We start from the raw sequence: 25,669 nt of genomic DNA, 5'->3' as shown, positions 1-25,669 counted from the left end.
AGCATCAACTGTCTCCCTGTGCTTATACAAAAAAGACATTGCTAAATTATGCATGCAAAGGACATAAAGGAAAAGCAATAAATAGATTAGGTATGTCTAGAGAGCACTGTGGTGAGAGTAACTCAATAAATCTAAGCTCCCTGCAGGAGGAGCAAGGACAAACTAATGTTATGCAACACTGCTGGTCATGCTGAGAAGCTGGGTGGCAGTGTGCGAGTGGGGTGTGGGGGTGGCATAGGTCAGGCCAGGAATCAAACCCATGAAGAGCTGTGTGCAAGATAAGCACTTTACCTGCTGGATTATGTCTCCAGCCCAGAAACGCAGCCTCTTTTCTGGTGCTGTAGGGGTGGTGTCCCAGTACCCATGAATCCACCAAGAGTGAGTGCATAACACCCAGGTGATGAGTTTGGGAGTAAAGCCAAGAGGCTGTTCTGTGCAAGTGTCAGGCTTGCTGTTCCGCCTCTCCTGGATCCCTGTCCTTCCCCTACTTTCTTCCTTATCACCTCAGAGAGCCAATGGTAGTGCCTCAGATAGTCGAAGGATAGCTGATAGTACAATTTCTCTTGCACTTTGTTTTGTGTGTCACACCCAGCAATGCACAGGGGTTACTCCTGGCTCTTGCACTCAGGAATCACTCCTGGTGGTGCTCGGGGGACCACATGGGATGCTAGGAATCGAACCCGGGGTCGGCTGTGTGCAAGACAAATGCCTTATCCGCTGTGCTATTGCTCAGCCCGCACTTTTTCTTTTTTGTCAGGCAAATTCCTAAATCCAGTTAAAAACTTTCTATTCCTAAAAGGAATAGAAATCAGTAGATTTCAGAGTTCAGATTTATTTGGAGAAAAGTGGACACTTCCCACCCCTACTTAACTTTTTGTCAAGTTGCTTTCAGTAAGTTTTATAGACAATCACTTAAGGGATTGGAGCGATAGTACAGCGGGTAGGGCATTTGCCTTGCATGTGGCAGACCTCGGTTTGATCCCCGGCAAGCCATATGGTCTCCCCAGCACCACCAGGAGAAATTCCTGAGTTCAGAGCCAGGAGTAACCCCTGAGCATCGCTGGGTGTGACCCAAAGAGAAAAAAAAATCACTTAAAAAAATTTGCAGTGGATACTGAGTCCCTAAAAAGGCCACCTCGTATAATCCCAGGAGTGGCCTGCTCAGGGAAAAGCACCTTTCTCTCATTTAGATTGCTATATTTTAGAATATAAGACTAACAAAATGAAGACTTAATTTTTGTACAATATAACAAAAAAAATACTGTGAACCAGAAAATAAAAGGAATCCAAATAAATTATAAACTGTCTACCATGGAGATTACCTCATGTAATCTTCCTAATAACCTCTTCCGTATAAATTATTATGAAGATTTACCATATAGATGAGGAAACTTATAGTTAGGTAATCCACCTGTGAGTTTAAGAATGAAGCCTTGGGGCTGGAGCAATAGCACAGAGGGCAGGGTATTTGCCTTGCATGCGGCCGACCCAGGTTCGATTCCCAGCATCCTATATGGTCCCCTGAGCACCGCCAGGAGTTATTCCTGAGTGCAGAGCCAGGAGTAACCCCTGTGCATCGCTGGTGTGACCCAAAAAGCAAAAAAAAATAAAAATAAAAATAAGATAAAATGAAGCCTTCACTTGGTTGGTTCAAAGCAGCCAATCTTACTTGACCTCACTCACTCAGGAATGGCTAGCAGCAGCAGCCAGGCTGCTTGAGCTCCATTATTTTTTTATTTTTTTAAATTTATTTTTTTTATTTTAAATTTATTTATCCACCAGTAAACCCAGCATCCCTCGCACCCTCCCCAGTCCCATCTCCCCCCACCCCACACTGCCACTATGGCAGGGTATTCCCTTTTGTTCTCTCTCTCTGATTAGGTCTTGTGGTTTGCAATAAAGGTGTTGAGTGGCCATTGTGTTCAGTCTCTAGTCTACATTCGGCACGCGTCACCCTTCCCCCGCATGACCTCTGACCACATTTTACTTGGTGTTCCCTTCTCTGAGTTGCCCAGAATGAGAGACCAGCCTCCAACCCATGGAGTCAACCTCCTAGTACTTGTTTCTACTATTCTTGGGTGTTAGGCTCCTAGTCTATTATTCTATATTCCACAGATGAGTGCAATCTTTCTATGTCTGTCTCTCTCTTTCTGACTCATTTCACTTAGCATGATACTTTCCATGCTGATCCATTTATATGCAAACGTCATGACCTCATTTTTTTCTAACAGCTGCATAGTATTCCATTGTATAGATGTACCAAAGTTTCTTCAACCAGTCATCTGTTCTAGGGCACTTGGGTTTTTTCCAGATTCTGGCTATTGTAAACAGTGCTGTGACGAACATATAAGTGCAGATGTCATTTCGACTATACTTTTTTGCTCCTCTGGAATCTATTCCCAGCAGTGGTATTGCTGGGTCAAATGGGTCGAGCTCCATTATTGATGTTCTTAATAAGCCTGCATTTTCCGAACCCTCGAAGAATCTGGACATCTATAAAGATTATGACTTCACAAACCAAAAACCATCCTGAACCATAGGAAACAAAAGCTCGGTTTCCTGTCCCTTGTCTTCTCTTGATCTCATATCTTTAAGTTGAATCCTCTCTGAGATGAACTGGCTGCCTGTATCCCCAAGCCCTGCTTGAGTAATAGCTTAGAATAAGGATTTGGTGTTGTCATAAAGAAGAGCTGCCTCAGTCTATCATTGCCTCTAACAATAGAAAGAAAGGTGAAACAAAAATCTCAAAATTAAAATCTTGGGCATTGTTAGAAATCCTTATATCACAGATAGTGAGATGATTCATGTTGTTATCTTTTTTGTTTGTTTTGTTTTGTTTTGTTTTTTGAATCACACCCAGTGATGCCTAGGGGTTACTCCTGGCTCACACGCTCAGGACTTACTCTTGGTGGTGCTCGGGGGACCATATAGGATGCTGGAAATAGAACCTGGGTTGGCCCTGTGCAGGGCAAATGCCCTACCTGTTGTGCTATTGCTCCAGCCCTCATGTCATCTTAAGGGTTCAGTGTGAGCCTTTGGGATAGTGTAAAACAATAAATTTATAGTTTCTTGGGTTTTAAACTAACATTGACTTTATTAGTATATCACAGTTTCTTTTCTTAACCTGTCAAGTCCAGTTTTCAGGTATTCTTTTATTTTGATTTTTGGACGACTCTTGCTGATGCTCAGGGGCTACACCTGGCTCTGTCTTTGGGGGTCATGGTTGGTGGTGCTCAGTGGATCATGCAGTGCTGGAATTAAACCCAGGCCTTCTGCATGAGAAGCCTGTGTTTAGCCCTTTGAGTTCTCTTCTGAACATATATACTGGGTGATTCTTTTATTAAAAGCAGTGTGAGGAATCAAACAAAGGGCCTCACATATGTAAGGCAAATGCTTTACTGCTGAGCCACGTCCCCAGACCTCAAATCTTATGCCAATATTTATGCTTTCTTGATTTATCTGTTTGGGGACCATACCTGACTGTGTTTAGGGTTTACTCCTGGCTCTGTGCCTAGGGATCTCTATATGCAGTGCTGGGGATTGAATATCTGAGGCACTGTACTGTCTTTCCAGCCCTTGGCCAACTTTTAAGTCCAGGAAGTATTATGTAAAATTTAAAAATATAGCGGCTGGAGTGATAGTACAGCAGGTAGGGCATTTGCCTTGCACACGGCCAACCCGGGTTTGATTCCCAGCATCCCATATGGTTCCCCGAGCACCGCCAGGGGTAATTCCTGAGTGCAGAGCCAGGAGTGACCCCTGTGCACTGCCGGGTGTGACCCAAAAAGCAAAAAAAAAAAAGAAAAAAAATGTAATTTTTTCACCTGAACTTTGCTTAATGCTCTATTAATATCAAAATAAACATATACAGTTTTCCTAAATAATCCCATATATGAAATTAACTTAAATTTATTAAACATTGCAAATGATAGCACAGCGGGTAGGGCATTTGCCTTGCATGTGGTCGATCCAGGTTCGATTCCTCCATCCCTCTCGGAGAGCCTGGCAAGCTACCAAGAGTATCCCACCCGCATGGCAGAGCCTTACAAGCTACCCGTGGCATATTCGATATGCCAAAAACAGTATCAACAAGTCTCACAATGGAGACGTTACTGATGCCCACTCAAGCAAACTGATGAACAACAGGGACAACAGTGCTACAGTGCATTGTAAACCTTCTAATCACATTTGTAAACCTAATAAAATAAATAATGAATTCTTTCAAGTATTTTATCTGCCTGAAAGGGCAAATTTACAGTCCTAGGTTGCACAGAGCCAGGAATTTAAAAGAAAGAAAAGAAAGAAGGAGGATCTATTGCAAACCACAACACCCAAAAGGAGAGAGAGCAAAAGGGAATGCCCTGCCACAGAGGCAGGGTGGGGTGGGGTGGGGGGGAAGGGGTGGGGGTGGTGAAAGGGATTCTGGGACCATTGGTGGTAGAAAATGGGCACTGGTGGAGGGATGGGTACTTGATCATTGTATCACTGAAAGGCAAGCACAAAAGTTTGTAAGTCTGTAACTGTACTTCACAGTGATTCACTAATAAAGAATTTTTCTTTTTTTTTGGTTTTTGGGTCACACCCGGTGATGCACAGGGGTTACTCCTGGTTCTTCACTCAGGAATTACCCCTGGCAGTGCTCAGGGGACCATATGGGATGCTGGGATTAGAACCCGGGTCGGCCGTGTGCAAGGCAAATGCCCTACCCACTGTGCTATCGCTCCAGCCCCTCACTAATAAAGAATTTTTTTTAAAAAATGTAATTGATGAGAAAATAGTATATAAGCTACAATGAATATAAAAAAGAAAAAAAGAAAGGAGGAGGAGGAGAAGGAGGAAGAAGAAGCGGGGGAGATAAAGAAAAGTTACTTTTCAAGATAGGGTGAATTTTGTTTGCTTTGAGAAACCAACATTTTTCTCCTTTTTAAAGATGAGAAGTATATAACCAGTCATGTTGATTTATTCTCACTGCTAGGAATCTCAGTAAATCTTAAAGCTCAGATTATATCTATACCTATATCTGTTTACATATATGTTAACACCACTGGTATCATAGTTTCCTTTTATTGGACCTGATTTTCTATTTAATAATTATTTTAGTATTTAATCACATGCAACTCAGGTTTTGTGAAAGTAAAAATGTAATCAAGGAAAATAAATAAGGGAATAGAATAGAATAGAATAAAAATAATTTTTCATTATTATTTTTATGAGTCGTCCATGAGAGAATCTATAACCATCATAAAAAGTCAGTGAGTGCAGCTGCTAAGGTGAACAGCTGCTGCTGATATCTAGGATGCTTCCTCAAGTGTCCAGCTTCCACCCCAATGTCTTGTAAATTTCACACTGTGTCTTCATTCAGACTATTCCAAATATCTTCCAACTTGGATTGAAATAATTCCAGTCATTCTCATAGTCATTACTGTGAGAACGTAACTTTTATGTATTGCTACACACGCATACATTGGTAAAATTTATTGACTCCCTTAGTATGTACTGAATACTCTCCAAGAGTCAAACAGCACTCTAGGCATTTAGTTTATATGGCAGGGGCAGGGTGCTGGTGGGAGTGGGTGGAGTGGTGGTAAGGAAATAATCCACTTCACTCTAGTGGAGAAAATAATTCTACATAAATATGTACAAGGTATATAAATGTATTTCCATGAACTATGAAAAAGTATGTTTTTAGTTTTCTATATGCTTCTGAAATAGTATTCAAAGTATATTACATAGAATATATGATAAAATACAGTGAATGAATTGGAAACATATATTGTAGCATTGAGCACTGTAGCACTGTTGTCCAGTTGTTCATCAATTTGCTCAAGTGGGCACCAGTAACATCTTCATTGTAAGACTTGTTGTTACTGTTTTTGGCATATCGAATACACCACAGGTAGTTTGCCAGGCTTTGCCATGTCTATGGGATGCTCTCGGTAGCTTGCCAGCTCTCCAAGAGGGACAGAAGAACTGAACCTGGGTCGGCTTTGTGCAAGGCAAATGCCCTACCCGATATACAGGTTTAATATCATTTACATTCAGCTCATAGAGATTGTTAAGAGACAAATAATCCTGGGGCTGGAGAAGTAGATCAACAGTCTGCAGCATAGGCTTCATAAGCAGGAAGCCTGGGTTCAATCCCCAATACCATATATGATCCCCAAAGCACTGCCAAGAACGAAGCCCTGAGCCCTGAGCACTGCTGGGTGTGTCCCAAATGCCCTCCTTTTAAGATAAACAAGACAATAAGAAATTATAATGTAAGACATAAGACTATGAACAGGCAATTTGCTGTGGTAGGAAATACAAATGGCCTTTGAGTAAAGCAAAGATGTTCAACCTTCCTAGCAGTCAGGTGAACTGCCTCACCTACCCATTTGCTTTGCAATTTTGGTTCAAAGCTGGGAATGATCAGTGTTCATAACATTTTAGGGAAATCTATACCCTCATGAAATGAGTGCTTAGTGAGTGAATATATAAAATAATTTTTGTATACTAATTTAATGGTATATATTAAAATTTTAAATATACACATGCTTTCTGAAAGCAGTCTTACTGTTGGAAATCTTTCTACTAAAATAAAAATGCCAATATAAAATAATATCTTGTAAATACAAATAGAAGTAAGTTTATTGTTATTAATTAAGGTATAGTGAAAGCAATAAAAAAATTGACTGACTACCAATAGGACTATTACTCTTCAATAAAATATATTCATACAAGAAAGTAGTAAATTCTATTAAATATACAAACTCAGGACTGGAGCTATAGTACAGTGGGTAGAGTGCTAGTTTTTCACGTGGCTGGCCCGGGTTTAATCCCCGGCAACAACCCCAACACTAAAGTCATTAGATTTGATGAAAATTATGGTGGTAAAGTGGATGTAAAGTTGGGGGGGGCTGAGTGATAGTACAGTGGGTAACATGCTTGCCTAGCATACAGCCCACCCAGGTTCCATTCACCACAGCCCATATGGTTCCTCAAACGCGCCATGAGTGATCCCTGAGTGTAGAGCTGGAAGTCAACCCTGAGCATCACTGGTGTGCCCCCGCTCACGCCCCCAAAAAAAGACAGTGGATGTATAGTAAGCACATAAAGTGGTGGTAAAGTGAGAGGAATGGGAAAAAGGTTCATTTTAGTGATAGAAGGTACTGGAACTTTGTGGTACGGGTATTATATCCATTGAAAGGTGTGAAACCCCTGATATTCTGTAATATTGTAAACCAATGAAAAATTAAAAGTAAAACAAAGTTTGCACATATATTTCTGTATGTAAGTTGAAAACTGCATGCATGTTCAAACAGTACACATATTTGTATAAGTAAGATAAAAGTGATAAAGGAAAAGTCAGAGATAGCTCAAAGTACTAGTGCATGCTTTGCATGTGGAAGACCCAGGTTTGATCCCCAGCACCAAATAGTTCCCTTGCTACTCCCAGGAATAACCCCCCACAGATGAGATGCTCCTGGGCATCACCAGGTATGACCCTTCAAAGAAAACAAACACAGAAAAAGTAAGAAGGGATATACCAATCAGTTAACACTGGTAAATTTAGTATTTAGAGCAGAGGTATATGGATTTTTCCATACACCTAGTAGAGAGGCTTTCTACTTGTACATGTCTGTGTTTGTCTTACTGGAGCTCGAATGCCTTGGTAATATTGATTAAAATGACAAAATAATAGACATAGAGATTTTACCATATGCCATAAACAGTTCTAAGAATACTGGGGTCAGAGATACAGTATAGCAGATGGGGTGCTTATCTTAAACACGGTTGACCAGGGTTCCATCCCTGTGCACTTGATATTGTCCATTGGGCCCACCTGGAGTGATTCCTGAGTGCTGAGCCAGGAGTAAGCCCTGGGCACCACTGGGTGTGTTTTTTAAAAACCATTAAAAATATGTAAAAATATGGAGAGTATCATACTAAGTGAAATGAGTCAGAAAGAGAGGGACAGACATAGAGGGACTGCACTCATTTGTGGAATATAAAGTAACAGAATGGGAGACTAACACCCAAGGATAGTAGAGATAAGGACCAGGAGGATTACTCCATGGCTTGGAAGCCAGCCTCACATGCTGGGGGAAAAGGCAGTTCAGACAGAGAAGGGAACACCAAGTAAAGGATGCTTGGAGGGCCCGGTGGGGATGGGAGATGTGTGCTAAAATTAAACTCTAGACTGAACATGATGGCCACTTAATACTTGTATTGCAAACCATAACACCCAAAAGGAGAGAGAGAGTAAAAGAAAATGTACCTGCCACAGAGGCTCGGGGGGTGGGGTGGGGGGGCAGAGGGTGGGAAAGATACTGGGAATATTGAATATTGGTAGTGGTGAATGGGCACTGGTGGAGGGATGGGTACTCAAAATGTAAGCATGAAAGTTTGTAAGTCTGTAACTGTACCTCACAGAGACTCATTATAAATAAATAAATAACCTGAGAAGGGAAATATATATATGTATATATATATATATATAAAGTAATCCCCAATTCAAAGAATATTTAATCTTATTTGATTCTGGAATCAAACCTATAAGATGGTAACAACACAAGGAGAAGGAATGGGACTCTGAGGGGTTTGAAATTATTTATCTAGGACTATGTATACATTTTAGTTATAGACAGACAACAGTTTATTATTTTTGTTTCATTTTGAATTCGGAAAGGGGCACACCCCACAGAGCTCAGGGCTTATTCCTGACTGTGTGCTCAAGAATCATGCCTGGCAGTGCTTGGAGAACCATCTGAGGTGCTGGGAATTGAACTTGGGTTTGCTGTATGTTATGAGTGCGTAATAAATGTAACTAGGTTAAAATCACAAATTTTACACGCTTATTTTTTTTAACATGGGACACAACAATAAAGGCTTTCATTACAAGAGCCAGAAGAGAATGAACCAATGCTTCGATGGGCATTGGTTTTCCATAGAAAGAATTTCAGTTCCTTGTCCTTTGGCATATAGCTGTCTGTTTAATCATGCTACTCCAGTATGCTGGGCTGGAGCAATAGCACAGTGGGTAGGGCATTTGCCTTGCACGTGGCCGATCCGGGTTCAATTCCTCGCCCCTCTCAGGTAGCCCGGCAGAGCCTGTGGCAAGCTACCCGTGGTGTATTCAATATGCCCAAAACAGTAACGACAAGGATCACAATGAAGACATTACTGCTGCCCACTTGAGCAAATTGATCAGCGGGATGTCAGTGACAGTGACTCTGTTATGCTAGTGCTGCATACCAGAAGTTTGGCCTGCTGGGACATCTCCTTCAGAAGGATGCTGATTTTAGCATCATTTTTCTTTTGTTCTATTTCTTCCAACTTTTCTTCGGTGAATGGAGAAATAGTACAACTTGTTGGAGGCTGCAGTCCCTCAAGCACTGCCAAGAGTGAACTCTTGAGCACAGAGCCAGAGTAAGCCCTGAACAGCACTGGTGTGGCCTCAAAACCAAAATCAACCACCACAACAAATTGTCCTAATCCTTTCCCGCATCCCAGGGGTAGTGCAGGGTGAACTCTTCCCACTGCCAGTTAGCACAGGACCTTGGTGTGCACCATCTTATTGGATGCATTGTACACAATGTCAAAAATCCTCATTTTGTTAGTATGATACTTGAAGCTCCCCATACCTAGAAGAAAACCTACTTCCCCCCTTTATTGGATTTTGGGGTAGGGGTTTGAGGTTGGCTCACACCTGGATGCACTCAGGACTTACTCCTGGCTCTGTGCTCAGAGATTACTCCTAGTGGTGCTTAGGAACCATATGTAGTGCTGGGAATCAAACTGAGCACAAGTCAATTAGTTTAATTCTTGCACTCTCTCTCTAGTCCCAGAATCGTTTTTTTTTTTTTATGTGAAGTGAAATAGTTGTATTTATTTGTTTGTTTGTTTTTTTCAATCCACATCCAACTGTCAGTTCTCAGGGATCATTCCTGGCAGGTTTGGTGGAGAGGGTAGGCCATATGGGGTGCTCAAGATTGAATCCGAGTCAGCTGCATGGAAGGCTATGTGATACACACTGCTATCACTCTGACCCAAATAGTTTTATTAGTTTTATTTAAAGAAATAAATGTGAGGGGTGAGAGAGAGAGAGAGAGATAAAGAGAGAGAAGTATTAAAAAGAGGGTATAGACTTCTCCAGAAGGAAAAAATACCCCAAAATACTTCTTATAACTTTGCTGTCCCCAGACTGTGTGCCTGCCTCAAAGGATAATGTTGGTGATAGCAGGATGAGTTTTTAGCTTGGACTCTAACTTTTTGTGAAAGGGCTCCTGTATCACCTGTATCACTTGTCATCCTGTTGCTCATCGGTTTGCTCAAGCGTGCACCAGTAACGTCTCCATTCATCCCTGTCATGTGCTAGTGTAGTCCAATGGTGTTTGCTCGCTCGCTCCAGGAACACGAAAAGCCTCAAACCGTTCGTTCATGGTCTTGATGAAGAAATATGACCATCTCATAGGTGGGCAGCCAGGTGTTCCTGACATCCCGTGGAATCCAGTCGGTAACAGCTCTAGTCCAGCGGTCGTCTCTAAATTGCATTACATGTCCAGCCCATCTGATTTTTGACGCCTTCACAAACAAGACAGTGTCCCTGATTCTCGATCCTCGACAGAGGTCAGAACTCCAGATTCCTCCTCTCAGTTGAGTGAAATGTGATATTCCAAGCATAATTTTTTCAATCCCTCTTTGGGAGACCAGAATAGTGTTCTCATCCTGTTCTCATAGGGCCTAGGTCTCTGAGGCATATGTTAGTGCAGGAAGAAATGTGGAGTCGAAAAGATGTGCCTGGAGCCGGAGGTTCTTCATCCTCTTAACAACTTCTTCGACGCTCTTGAAGGTGTTCCACGCCGCTCTCTTCCTCCTGTGCAGTTCTGGTGCCAAGTTGATCGTCATGTTGAGTTCTGGACCCAGGTACACATAGCTGCTGCATTCAGACATGTGAAAGGTCTATATTTCACAAAGGTCTTATAACTGATTGTTCCAGTTAAAACAAGAGATGCCCATAGCTAGGCCTGGCTGAAAGAATTTACACATTGTGGGACAAGGGAAAGAGCTCAAAGGGTTGGATCACAGGCTTTGCATGATGGAGATCTAGATTTGATCTGCATGGTTCCCTGAGCACCTACCTCCTGGTATGGTTCAGAAACAGATCAAACAGAAATTTTAACTCCAGTCTTTTGAGGTTGTACTTGGTTAATCCATGAAAAAACTAAGCGTGCCTAAGAAATAATTAGCAATGCTATCAGCTCCTGCTAAAGAAATGCAAGGGTTGAAACGGCCTGAGAGAAGTCTCAAAAGGCAGCGTTTGTGCTTTGCATGCTGGAGGCAAGTGTCCAGTGTTTGGCATCTCAGAATCCCCTGAGCTCCAATGGGAGCAAGCCCTGAACACTGAACTGGGTATGGCCAAAAAATGAGAAAAGAAAAAGGAACTGAAGATACTGCACTGCAGTGGTCAGTCTTTGATCATTATCTGGTAGTGCTAGTTACAAACATTGTTCATAACCATTAAAAGGTTATCCTTTTGAGTTTTTACATGTAAATGTTCTATATTCAGGTCACAGTTATGTTAAAATTATATTTCTAAAACTTTTTGCTTCCTGAAAGCAGTTGTTGTCAAGAAATTTACATTTTGTGTGGGGCTGGAGCGATAGCACAGCGGTAGGGCATTTGCCTTGCACACAGCCAACCCAGATTCGATTCCTCTGCCCCTATCAGAGAGCCTGGCAAACTACCAAGAGTATCTCACCCGCACTGCAGAGCCTGGCAAGCTACCCATGGCGTATTTGATATGCCAAAAACCTAACAAGTCTCACAATGGAGATGTTACTGGTGCCCGCTCGAGCAAATCGATGAGCAACAGGATGACAGTGACAGTGACAGTGTATTGTGTGTGTGGGCTGGAGTGATAGCACAGCAGGTAGGGCGTTTGCCTTGCACGCAGCTGACCCGGGTTAGATTCCTCCATCCCTCTTAGAGAGCCCAGCAAGCTACTGAGAGTATCCTGCCCACAGGGCAGAGTCCAGCAAGCTACCCATGGCGTATTCGATATGCCAAAAACAGTAACAAGTCTCACAACGGAGGCATTACTGGTGCCCGCTTGAGCAAATTGATGAACAATGGGATGACTGTGCGACAGTGCAGAGCAGTAGTGTATGTGTGTGTGTGTGTGGGGGGGGGGGAGTGAGTGTTGGGAGGTCTTGTTGAGCCACCCATGGCTTTTCTTAGTTGCTCTCAGTTTAGTGTTCAAAGGCCATGCCTAGCACTTTCATTCGTTCAGGGAGATCATGTGGTAATGGGATTGAACCCAGGCCTCCACATTCAAAGAATATGCTTCAGCCCATTAAGCTCTTCAGATCTGCAATTTACTTTCTAATGTAATATTCTACACTTCCAGGCTTTTATTGTGATAGGGACAGTGCATGGTATCCTGGACATACTAATAATGACTTTAATGGAAGGGAAAGGAAAAGAAATTGTAGGGAATCTCCCTGACTGTGGAAGAGATTTCCTGAGAAAAGATTCCAGAGAGGGGCAGAAATCTTTCCCAATTTACACCTTGTTAACCAGTGGGGGAGTGAGGTAGATAAGCATTTTTTTTTTTTTAGAACTACTTTCAAGAAGTAGGTAATTAAAGCAAGAGAGGATGATGAGATGATAATCTTCTGGTGTTTTGCACTCCAGATTACCCCAGGTCATAGAATTACCAGGCACCAGCTAGGCTATCCTAGTGACACTTATGACATTCCATACCAATAATGTTTGTTTTTTTGGACCACACCTGGCAGTGTTCAGGGCTGACTCCTGGTTCTGTGCTCAGGGATCACGTTTGGCAGAGTTTGGGGAACTTATGTGGTGCCTGGGGTAGAATCCAGGTTGGCTGCATGTAAACTAAGTGCCCTACCACTGTACTATCTATCCAGCTCCCAATAATTCCCTTTCTTTAGGGCCATATTCCTAATCTAACTCTCCCTGTTCCCTTTTTTGTCCTTATTATAGTCAGATATGGCTCCAAGACAAACAAAAATAATATTTTATTCCTATCATGATAAAGTTTAAAGTTTAAAGTATCATGAAAAAGTTTAAAAGACACTGTTCTATGAACAATATGAATACAAGGAGCCTTTTCAGTAAAATTGCTTCCTCTGGAAAGAGATGATCCTTGCAGGCTCAAGATGAAGGATTTCATTGAATTCATGTTGATACAGAATTTCTAAAGAAAATGCTACTGACTTTCCATTTATTAAGGTGATAATTACATCTTCAATTGTTAGGAATAAAGATAAAACATTGGCTTTAAAGAAAAACATGAAGGTGGCCATGGTATAGATGGTACTATCTGAAACTCAGAAGGTGGTATCAGACTGACTGTGATTTTGGAACAGTAACAAAAATGATGGTGCCTGGGAAATGATTCATTTCAGCCACTTGGCCCAGGCCTCATGGCTTATCCAGGGACCAGAAGCTTTTGGTTCAGCATGAAAAGCAAGCCTGCGAATTCATGAGGGATAGCAGAATATGCCACTTCCAAAGGCCACTTTGGAATATCATTTTCACCTGTAGGTGCTTGAAAAAATTCAGAAAATGCAGAAGAGACCTTTTCTAAACTGTCTTATCTGGACAGATTCTTTAAAAGAAAACCCCATAGGTTTCACACCCATAGGAGTGAAAAGGGACTTTTCTTACAGCAAAAGTCTATACCACACCCAGACAACTGGCTCCTATCTATTTCGCCACGGGGCCCATTTATCTTTCTGAAAACTCCTTACCCCTCTTTTCACTATTCTAGGGGTTGCGTGGGGGAAGTGTGGATGGAGGATCTCTCCATGGTGCTCTTGCTAGGGGAACCACACAGTGCTAAGGATCAAATCTGGGCCTCCCACTAGCTTCTGGAATGATCTCCCTAAGTTCCCTTTTACTATTAAGATGATATTTAAGCCTGAATTCTAAAGCACCTCAGGATTCTTAATTTTTACCTAGACACCTTCCTGTACTCATGAAATATACAGACGAAATTGTTTTTCTCTGGGTTCTTTTACTACAGAACTTAGTAGAGGGGAAATTACTTCCTCCTTTACACTACACTGTTTAATGAATACCCAGAAAACCACTTTATAGGGTGAGAGTATTTAGGACACTTTGTAGCTCCATAGTAAGTAAACATCCCTTTAAAAATCTGTGGTCCAGGCAGTGACATTGCCCCTCGCAGCAGGTTTTGTAAGGTAAGAAAACTACAAGGAACGCCCCAATTTCTAAGACTGCAAGATGTCTTCCTTCCTTCATCATAGTGAATTGTGAGGAGGGAAAGGGGCCTGAGAAAACAGTACGTCGTAAAGGCAGGCTGCGCGTTGGGGCTTCATATATTATACTTGAGGACCGGTGAGTGGGGTATTTAAGGACCATCAGCCAAGTTAAAAAAGGGTCCAAAGGACTATGTAATTCCTTTTTCGGATTGCTTTGTCTTGCAGCGCGCCAGGCTTTGTCATCAGCTCATGGCTGCAATTACTTTAACAAGCAAAGGAAATGCCAATCAAGTGCAGCACCTGGGACCTCCTCACCCTCGCAACCTGTCAGGCCTCAGGCAGGAGACAGAACGCTCGAGGCTGCGTGTGGAGCACAGGTAGAAAAAAGAAAAAGGAGGGGGGTCGGGTGGCTGAGTCGGGGTGTGGACGGGTCTCCCAAGGCCAGTATTTTACACGAGTGATTCGTTGCCACTCGGGTACACTGAATTGGGCGCGCGATCCCTGCCACCATCCTGACTGGCAGTGCTTCAGGGCTAACGCAGAGGTCAGGCTTCAGAGCATCTGACCCAAACAACTGCTTTGTGCAGCCGGAGGGAAATTTTCTCCTGCCCAGGAAGCTTCCAGCTGAGCCTCGATGGGGTGACCGGTGAGCGGGGGGCCGACCCCGGTGGAAGCTGGGCTTCTCCCCGCCGCTCTAGGGAAGACCCCTGGGAGTGCAAAAGTCCCGCCACCACGCGGGCCACTGGACAAAACACGCCGTCGCCCGGAGAGGTGGCCCGTTGGCTCGGCGTCGGCAGGCAGCCGGAGGGAGACACCACCTAAGATGGAAGAGCCTCGTCCGCGGCGGGTGGGGAAGCAGGCCTCGCTCGAAAGCGAGGCAGGCCTGGAGGGAAGGGACGCGGGCGAAGGAAGAGAAGCGCGGAGACGCAGCTCCCCGAAGCCGGCTTCATTCAAACCCCGAGGCCAGCAGACCCCGCCTCCCCGCGCCGCCCTCCGCTCAATCGCGGCGCTCAGCGGGTGTGAGCGCGCCCCGCGGGGAGCGGCTTGGAGCCGAGGAGGCGGTGGCAGCGGCGCTCTGGGCAGCCCCGAGCGGCCGATAGGCCCAGGCAAACAACACCCCTGCTCCCTCCCCCGGCCCCCGCGCAGTTCAACTCCCACTCGGCCCCGGCCACGCCTCGCCGCCGCCCCCTCCGGGCAAGCTTTCCGCTCGGCGGCCGGGCCGCGGTCGGGGGCGGGAGGGAAGGCGGCGCCTGGGAGGGGCGGCCGCGCGCCGCGGGAACTACCGGGACCGACAGCCTCCGCGGCCGCGCCCCGCCCCGCCGCTCCCACCACTCAGCGCGCGTCCCCGCGAGCGCTCAGCCAATGGGGGCCGAGCCAGGGAAAAAGGGCGCCCGGGTCCGGATGCGCCTCGGGAAAGCCATGCTCCTGACGCGGGGCCGGCGGGCAGTTGGCTCCGCGCGCGGGCCGGCGGCGGTCCGCGCGCCCCCTCCGCCCCCGCGGCTCGCTCTCCCTCCCCTCCACCCCCTCATGCTTTCCTTTCGTGATGACCCCTCGCGGGCTTCTGGCGCGTGTTAGGTTTTTTCTTTTTTAATTGAGGAGAGGGCGCTGGGAAATGAGTAGGGGGCGGGATATCCTGAGACAACAAGTTTGGCTGTATGGAGGGCCTAGCGGCAGCGCGCCTCAGCTAGGACGCCCGCGGCGGCAGCGCCCGAGCAGCCGAGCGGCCGAGGAGAGCGGCCCGAGGAAGAACCCCCGAGCCAGGGGGTGGGGAGGAGGCGGCCCCAACGCCCCGGCCCCCGGCAGGTCGGCGGCCAATCCGCTGGGGGAAGGGGTGGAGAGTCGGCGGCTCCGGCGGAGAGAGGCCGAGGGGGGTGGGGAGTCGGCCGGGCTCGCGCCGCCCTGGCCCCGCCCCCCGGCCCGCGCCGCCGCCCGCGCCGCGCGCCGCCGCTGTCAATCAAGGGCGAGTCAGCCGGGCTCGGGCGGAGAGAGGAGCTGCTACGCCACAGCCCAGCGGCGGCCATTCGCGGAAAAAGAGGCAGAGCCTGTGCCAGCTACAGCCTCCTCCGAGCCACCGCGGGCGGGCGGGACCGGCCTCTCCTCCCGCCTCGCCCCCACCCCCACCCACCTCTATCCCAGTGTCTCCGTCGGAGGGTTTGTCCTGTTAATGCGGGATGAGCGGTACGTATTCTCCACCCCCCTCGGTCTCCTTCACCGCCTCCTTCCCGCCCTCCCTCCCCAGACCCGGCGCGGTGCTTCCCCCCTCCCCCGGGGCCGCTGAGATGCTGGAAGGGGAGGAGGCGACGGAGGGAGGGGAATCGCGGGGAGGGAGGGAGGCTTGCGTTTTGTCTTAATGTCTGAGGGAACGACCTCCTTCTGGGTGTTGCTCTGGAGCCGATGGGTCGGGTTTCAGACCACGTTTTGTGATATCCCCCTCCTCCCTTCCCTCCTTCTCCCCCCACCCCCTGCCGGTGTGCGTGGATCGCGGGTTTATGGAGATTAATGTTGCGGGGGGAGGGGGAGGAGAGGCGAGGGGGAAGACGAATAATAACCCTAATAACCTGTTGTCGCGTGTGCGTGTGTGCGTGTGCGTGTGTGTGTGTGTGTGTGTGTGTGTGTGTGTGTGGTGGGGGGGGCTTGTTGCAGATCAGAAGAAGGAGGAGGAGGAGGAGGCGGCGGCGGCGGCGGCGATGGCTACAGAAGGAGGGAAAACCTCTGAGCCAGAGAATAACAATAAAAAACCCAAAACCTCAGGCTCCCAGGTAAAAGCAAATATTACCCCCCAAGAAATGTAGATATACACCACGAAAACATAAGGGGAAGACAGGAAGTTATGTCCTTTAAATGCCCCCAAATGAAGAACAGAATTAAAAAAAAAAATGTTTCTCCAGCTCAGAACATCTTTTTATGAGTGAGGAACTTAAATTGTTTCATACAGACTTCACGTGTGTTGAGGGATAACATTTAAAATTACAGCAGAAACGCAGATGATAAGAAAACGGTGTGTGTTTTCCCAAGGGCATCCTGAGTTCAGGAAAATTGTACTCTTGAAAAAGTTTGCTAGAAATTTCCTTTTACTTTAAACTTGGTATTTCAGGAACCTCTTCCTAATTTCTATGCTGTTTTTGTTCATATTGCTTTATTTCTGCCACTTCCTAAATTCTGAAGTGTATAGCTGTCAAATAAATAACCCCCTTGCAGCTACCGGCCTCCACTAAATCCGCCCACTTTTTTTCCCCCCCCCCTCTCCTTTACCATCCCATTTTGGGTAGGACTCTCAGCCCTCTCCTCTGGCTTTACTGGCAGCTACTTGCAGCAAAATAGGGACTCCTGGTGAAAATCAAGCGACTGGACAGCAGCAGATTATTATAGATCCAAGCCAAGGATTGGTGCAACTTCAGAATCAACCGCAACAGCTAGAACTGGTGACAACCCAACTTGCTGGAAACGCTTGGCAACTTGTTGCCTCCACTCCTGCTTCAAAAGAAAATAACGTTTCTCAACCAGCTTCTAGTTCATCCAGTACTTCCAGCAGTAATAACGGGAGTGCATCTCCTACAAAAACAAAATCAGGTAATTCTTCCGCCCCTGGTCAATTTCAAGTCATACAAGTCCAAAATCCAGGTGGCAGTGTACAGTACCAAGTGATTCCACAACTTCAGACAGTGGAAGGCCAGCAGATTCAAATCAACCCAACTAGTAGTTCATCTCTACAGGATTTGCAGGGTCAAATTCAGCTCATTTCAGCAGGTAATAATCAAGCTATACTCACAGCTGCTAACAGGACAGCTTCTGGGAATATTCTTGCTCAAAACCTTGCAAATCAGACAGTTCCAGTTCAAATTAGACCTGGGGTTTCAATACCACTGCAGTTACAGACCCTACCTGGTACTCAGGCTCAAGTTGTAACAACCCTACCGATTAATATTGGAGGAGTGACTTTAGCATTGCCAGTGATAAACAACGTGGCTGCTGGAGGAGGGACTGGACAGGTTGGCCAGCCTGCTACTACTACTGATGGTGGGACTTCCAACGGGAGCCAGTTAGTTTCCACGCCCACCACCACCACTGCTTCTGCCAGTACCATGCCGGAATCTCCCTCCTCCTCCACTACCTGCACAACCACTGCTTCGACATCCCTGACCAGCAGTGACACGTTAGTGAGCTCAGCAGATACGGGTCAGTATGCAAGCACATCAGCCAGTAGTTCTGAACGCACTATTGAAGACTCTCAGACATCTGCTGCTACTGAGTCAGAAGCCCAGAGTTCTAGTCAGCTTCAGCCCAATGGAATACAGAATGCACAGGATCAAGCAAATTCTCTTCAGCAGGTACAAATTGTAGGCCAGCCGATTTTACAACAGATCCAGATCCAACAGCCTCAGCAACAGATCATTCAGGCTATTCCACCACAGTCATTCCAACTCCAGTCAGGGCAGACCATTCAGACCATCCAGCAGCAGCCGTTGCAGAATGTTCAACTTCAAGCAGTAAATCCGACTCAGGTGCTTATCAGGGCTCCAACTTTAACACCTTCAGGGCAAATCAGTTGGCAAACTGTACAGGTTCAGAATATTCAGAGTCTCTCAAATTTGCAAGTTCAGAATGCTGGTTTATCCCAACAATTAACCATCACCCCAGTGTCTTCAAGTGGTGGCACAACTCTTGCTCAGATTGCTCCTGTGGCTGTTGCTGGTGCCCCAATAACTTTGAATACTGCCCAGCTTGCATCAGTGCCTAACCTTCAGACAGTGAGTGTTGCCAACCTGGGTGCTGCAGGCGTTCAAGTGCAAGGAGTTCCACTTACAATCACTAGTGTTGCAGGTAAGTTACTACAAGCTTTCCTCTAATATTTACAGTTTGAACGATGATTTGTTAATCGCTTTTCTTTGCCAACCCTTCGATTTGCTATAGACCTCTGAAGTCAGTGTGCTCATAAGCACCCAGGGATGTACCGCCATAACTAATGAGCAGTGTGACTTGTTCAGATGGGTACGTTTTAATACTTGGTTTTATGTGTTACATTTGTTAATTTTTACATGTAAAATTGCTTTCTTGTGAAGCAAAATTCCTAGATTCATGATTGCTTTATTTAAAGTGAATATGGTGAACTCTTATGCAGGCTCTAATCGAATGTTTTTATCTTTAGAAAAAGTAGATTTAAAGCTGAATTAGTGCAGAGTTAATTCTGTGTAATAAGGCTTACCTTTTGTTAAATTTGTTACATTTCATGCTTTAGCATCTGGTTTCCCATGCTTTATGTTCCATTTATACTAGATTGTTTAAAGCTAGATACTGATTCAGCTGAGAGATAAAATTTTAAGTTATAAACTGTTAGATGAACTTTCATGTCTATTCTCTTGAAACCTAGATTTGGTCACAATTTTGAGTTAATTGTCCATCATTTGTACAGTTAGTTTAAGCATATCTCAGTGGTTTTTATTATGAACTTGGTGATACGAAGTTAAAAGTTAGGAAGATCTCACCAATTTTGAGTTTGTTGCAGCAAGGTCAGTTTGAAACTAGTTATAAAGTAATGGTTTTTTTGTCGTGCTTATAACAGATCCTTCTGAAGAATTTGGAAAATTAGTCATAGTAGGTATTTTCATCTTTCTGGACCCATCTAGTACCTTCTGTTTTCTAGTAATTGAAACATTTTCTTTGGTTCTAATTTGGTGAAAACCTAGTTGTGGTTTTAGTGCTTTTGATACTTTCAAATATTTAAATATTTAAAGTCCATTAAATACTTGTATTTTGATAATCTGAAGTGCATAAGCATATCCTCTTGACTTTTCTTGGACAACTTTCAGAAAATTATGCCAACAAAAGAATAATTTGTTTTACAGTTAATATTTAAAGTAGCTGTGCTTATTTAAAATTGCAAATTACCAGATAGAGCGCTCTGATTCAGAAGAGTGGAGATTATATACTTTTTATGTAGATATCCCATTAACTCTAAACCAGTACTATCCAGTGGAATGTTCTGATGATGGAAATTTTTCTCTATTTTGTTCACCATATTAGCCATTAACTATGTGCAATCTTGAACACTTAAAAAAATCTAGTAACTGAGGAACTGAACTTTTAATTTGATTTATTTCTGTGAATTTTAATCAAGATAGCCACACGTGATTGGTGGCTCCTGTGTTAACAGCACTGGAGTAATCCAGCCAAAAGTATTTTGAGTGTGACACTTTCTGCCCTAAAACTATTACAGCACAATTATTTAAGTGTTTGTCTTGATTACAGTCCTTAGTTTGCTTTGTTCCTAAACATTGACAGTAATTTGAGAGGCTTTTCCCCTGGGCCATTTTCAGTGTAGGCCAATGTTACCAAGAGTATGAATTTGTGAGCACTTAACTTGGGTTCACTTGAATGATGCATTATTATAAATGCAGGATCCAGCTTCTAAAACTATAATCTTGGGGGGAGTCGGGTCAAGGAATTTAGCTTTCAAACAGATTCTCCAGGTGATTCTAAATCTCCTTGAAATTTGAGAACTAAAGTTTCAACAGTGAAGCAGAAGGCAAAATATGGCAGCAGGAGTCAAACTAGTTCAAATATGCCTCAGAGAAGGATTTTGATGGCAAATAGAGCTTATGTTTTATTTCAAAAATGTTTTGATCATTGGGGCTGGAGCGATAGCACAGCGGGTAGGGCGTTTGCCTTGCACGTGGCCGACCCGGGTTCGAATCCCAGCATCCCATATGGTCCCCTGAGCACTGCCAGGAGTAATTCCTGAGTGCAAAGCCAGGAGTAACCCCTGTGCATCGCCAGGTGTGACCCAAAAAGAAAAAAAAAAATTGATCATCTGTACTCTGCATTCCCATTGGGTGTGTTTAGTTCTTCATTTCCAGGACTGTTTTGAATTTATGTGATGGTGGGAGGCATTTAGGTATGAAAATATTTGAACTTTACATAATTAATTCTCTCTTTCCCAAAACCAAACATTTTAAGTTTTGTTGGTGTTGAAAAGTTTATGTTCTAGGGGCTGGAGTGATAGCACAGCGGTAGGGTGTTTGCCTTGCATGCGGCCAACCCGGGTTTGATTCCTAGCACCCCATATGGATAATTCCTGAGTGCAGAGCCAGGAGTGACCCCTGTGCATGGCCGGGTGTGACCCAAAAAGCAAAAAAAAAAAAAAGTTTATGTTCTAATAGATGTGGTTAATAATTTTTAGAAGACATTACAAAGACTGGAAAGCTTTCTATGTCTGCGCTGCAACTGAGTTCTAGCCAATGCAGTGCATTTTGGCCTGCAACTTTTGCCCTACTGCCTGACATAGTGGACAAAAATATGTACAATTGAGGTGTAGAAGGGAGGGAAGAGGATAGTGGTTTGGCTCTAGGCATGATGGTTTGTCGTTGTCTTAATAATACGCTGATGAAGCTCTTCTGTTTTTATCACTTTCTCTTAGCTTTGAGTTTTTCATGTTAGAGTGGGACACCAAGATGCTTTACTGTCTCTGCTAGGGGTAGAGTGAGCAATAGTGCCTATACATCCCTTTTTTTAATGAGCCCTTGAAGATCCATTTTTACTTTGTGTCCCATTACAGGAACTTTGGGGATGTGTCACACCAGTGGTGCTCGGGGTTTATTCCTGGCTCTGTGCCCAGGATTACATCTGGCAGGCAGGGGCACTGGGGAGGGGAATATAGGGTGCTTTGGGACCAGACTTGGGTCAGTGTGCAAGGCAAGTGCCCTACCCTCTACTATCTCTCAGACCACGTTTTTAAATGCTCCTTTCCCACATACCTCAAAGAGATGCTGTTAATTTATGGGAAAAGTCTGCTCTATATATTCATGGCAGTCATATCCCTTTCTGCTGGAAATCAACTTATGTGTTCTACCACCAAGCCAGGCCTCCAGGCCTGAAACTAGTTCTTAAAGCTGGACAGCTTTATACTTGATTTTTGTGAAGTATAAATGACAACCTAATGGGCACCAGTGTCCTTAATAAAAGTTATGTTTCTGTGCTTTGGTCTCAGTGCTAAATTCTGAGTTCCAGGCTGAGCATCTAGCACTTGTTTAATTTGAATAATGGTAGAAACTAGATACATGTACCTGCTACATACTTCTTAGTTATTTCCTTAATGGAATTGAGTTTTGATTTTAAAGATAAAGAATACATCTTGCTTTAGAAGCAGAGGGTAACAACTCATCTTACTGCTCATGTAAAACATCTTTTGTGTAAACTGAGGGAAGTGGGAAATACTTTGCTCAGAACGAATGAGCTTTTAAAATATCATTTTTTAAAGGCCCCTACATAAAGTGAACTTCAGGAGTTAATAAATCTTTAGAGTTTAGAATTGTAGGAATCTTTAGTTCCAAAGCCTAATAGCAGTGGCTAGCAATTCATTTTGTCTTGGATCCTCATGTACTAATCATGTTTTACCCTGAAAGAATCTTTTCAGTTTTAGTAGAAATTACATTTTTATGCTAATATTTGTTTGTTTGTTTGTTTGGGACCCTACTTGGCTGTGCTTCGTGCTTCTGGTTCTGTACTCCAGGTTCACTCCTGGCAGTACTGTGGGGGGGACCATATGGGGTGCCATGTGCAAGGTCCTATTTAGTATTATCACTTCAGCCCTAAAGTTTTCTTTTTGTTTCTTTTTGATTGGGGGCCAAACCTGGCTTTGCTTAGGTCTCATTCCTGGCTCTGAGTTCAGGGATCACTCTTGGTGGGTTTAGGGGACCATATGTGGTACCTGGGTCAAACCCGAATTGGCCATGTGTAAGGCAAGTGCTCAACCCACTGCATTGTCTCTCCAGCCCTTTATGCTATTTTTTATAGAAAAGATTATTTAAATTTGAAAAGAGAACTTGACTCCCTTTTGCCTTCATTTGCCCATCCCCAGGATGGACCAGTACTAGAAATGGGAGAGCCACTTGTTGGATTATTGGTGAAATGAGACCAAAACAAAAATTGACGTTTAATTTTAACGATTATATTAATCCAGAATCAATTTCTGATACAACTTATTCTAAAGCTAAAAATAGAAACTGACTTGACGCTTAAATATTTTTATTTGCTATGTATGTTCTCTTAACATGTATTTTCCTCGAAGGCATGTTGAAATAACTTGTCTCTGCCAGTATTTATCCGTAGGCTTTTGAGTTTTCTTTTCAGAGAAGTCAAGTGTACTTCAGGTATACTCCTGATTTTGAAGATTTTTTTCTCTCTAAAACCTTCTACTATCATGATAGATTGAAACTCATTATAAAGAATTATACTCATTCTGTACAAGTAATTTGGGTTCTGAACTGTCAAGTTGGTTTTTTTTTGTTTTGTGTTTTTTTTTTTTTTTGGTTTTTGGGTCACACCTGGCGATGCACAGGGGTTACTCCTGGCTCTGCACTCAGGAATTACTCCTGGGGGTGCTCAGGGGACCATATGGGATGCAGGGAATCGAACCTGGGTCGGCCGCGTGCAAGGCAAACGCCCTACCTGCTGTGCTATCGCTCCAGCCCCTTTTTTAAAATTTTTTTATTAGTGAATCACCGTGAGGTACAGTTACAAACTTACGAACTTTTGTGCTTGCATTTCAGTCATAGAGTGATCATTTACCCATTCCTCCACCAGTGCCCATTCTCCTCCACCAATGTTCCCAGTATCCCTCCCACCATCCCCACCCCATCTCCCCCCCCCCTCTGTGGCAGGGCATTCCCTTTTGTTCTCTCTCCTTTTGGGTGTTGTAGTTTACAGTAGAGGTATTGAGTGGCTTTCATGTTTGTTCTGTGGTCTACTTTCAGCACGAGTCTTTCAACCCAATGGGTCCTCCCAACATCCTCTATCAAGTTGGTTTTTATTCATTTAGGTAACCTTTACAATTCCTTAATAATGACAAAACAGTATTGTGGCTTATTTTTAAAATATTTTTCACAATAGATGAAAACTCAATGATTTTTTTAAGGGAGCATTTATTATTGTTATTATATATATATATATTGAGAGAAATTTCAGGGCAGGATGAGGAGAAAGAGTAAACAGAACTTGGATTATCTGCTTATCAAACCTAAATCAGGGACTGTACTTAGTAAAAAGTAATGCTTAGGAATATTGGTGCAGGCATGAAAGCAATTAGAAGAGTAAAAAGAAAAGGGAGCTTAATCAGGAAGATAGGGGAAAGGAGTTATGTGTGCATCTTGTAGAAATAACACGGAGACATGTACAAAATAAAAAAAAATTAGTTTGATAAGATAGCTCAGTTATTGCTTATCAATCGTAGCCTTTGGTACTATTGCTGAAATCTTATTGAAAAGGAATTTTGTGGTTTTACTATTAGAAATGATAACAGAAATTTGGGTCCAAGATTTTCAGTACTTGAGGATGGCATAGTACAACTTGGCAATAAAAGGGGGAACCTGTAGAAAACCATATTTTCCTACATATAGTTGTTTTATATTTTGTGTTTGGGCTTGCAAAGGATTGCAGAATGTTTTATGTTTTTTGCTTCAGCTACTTTGGTACAAATTTAAAATCCTGAACTCTGGGGGAAAAGGGGGGACCTGTTCTGCGTGCGCGCTTGTGTGTGTGTGTGTGTGTGTGAGAGAGAGAGAGAGAGAGAGAGAGAGAGAGAGAGAGAGAGAGAGAGAGAGAGAGAGAGAGAGAGAGAAGATTAAATATTTATAATGCTGGTCATTTTACTACCTAGTGAATGAGTAAATGGTAGCAAAAGAAACCTATTAAACAACAAGTTGCTTATATCAGTAAGCTTTGTAGATAGAAGCTTAATGAAATTGTAGTTAACTAGGTACTTTTAAGATAATTGAGTATCTTTTCCCCCTCATTTTTTACTGAAACTGAAGCACTGAAAAAAATTGAATGACTTTTCTGGTACTTGGTTGCAAAGTGAGTACTATGATCTTAACATCTGGTCCATTGTCTTTCTGTTATAGATATATGTTCTTTTTGTTTTGTTTTGTTTTGCTTTTGGGCCACACCCGGCTGTGTGCATGGCTTACTCTTGGCTCTGTACTAAAAGGATCACTCCTGGTGGGGCTCGGGGGACCATCTGGGGTACTGGGGATTGAACTCGGGTCAGCTGCATACAAGGCAAGCGCCCTCCCCTCTACACTATTGCTCCAGCCCTTATACTTGTTTTCTTTTGGTAGTGAATGGGCAAAGCGGCTGTAGTTTAGGAACCAATCGAGTCCAGCTTAAGTGCTTCTCCCAGATAGGTCTGCCAGTTTTTACTTGCTGTTCCCGTATGTGATTATACAGTTGTTTTTTTTTTTTTTAACACATGTTGAAGAACGTTTCCTTTCTCCATGTTATGCTGTCGATGCCTGAGTCTATACATATGAGAGTTTAGATATGGACCAATTGTCTTAGATAGAGGCCGCCCTCAGCAGAGCCTCATGGTTTGGTGCCTGCAGTACTCAGATGCACCCAGGGCTATACCACCGGTGCTGACATGGATCTCAGAGCTCCAT

The 25,669-nt window shown here is 43.9% G+C and overlaps 1 protein-coding gene across 3 annotated transcripts in view; it reads left to right on the top strand.

Moving 5' to 3' along the window:
- The first annotated feature begins 16,202 nt into the window (after positions 1-16,202).
- SP4 (Sp4 transcription factor) overlaps positions 16,203-25,669 on the top strand; it is a 77,457-nt gene continuing 67,990 nt past the window's right edge. For 2 of the 3 annotated variants that reach the window (XM_004604092.2, XM_055144977.1), the window contains exons 1-3: positions 16,203-16,415; positions 16,881-16,996; positions 17,507-19,058. In XM_004604092.2, the coding sequence (XP_004604149.2) occupies positions 16,409-16,415; positions 16,881-16,996; positions 17,507-19,058 (1,675 nt within the window). In that variant the 5' untranslated portion in view covers positions 16,203-16,408. The remainder of the gene's footprint in view (positions 16,416-16,880; positions 16,997-17,506; positions 19,059-25,669) is intronic. The other variant, XM_055144976.1, reaches the window with a different exon arrangement.

The sequence above is a fragment of the Sorex araneus genome, chromosome 1 (genome assembly GCF_027595985.1).
Source record: "Sorex araneus isolate mSorAra2 chromosome 1, mSorAra2.pri, whole genome shotgun sequence".
NCBI lineage: Eukaryota > Metazoa > Chordata > Mammalia > Eulipotyphla > Soricidae > Sorex > Sorex araneus.
Note: the sequence above shows the minus strand (reverse complement) of the source record. Positions and strands in the feature narration are given on the sequence as shown.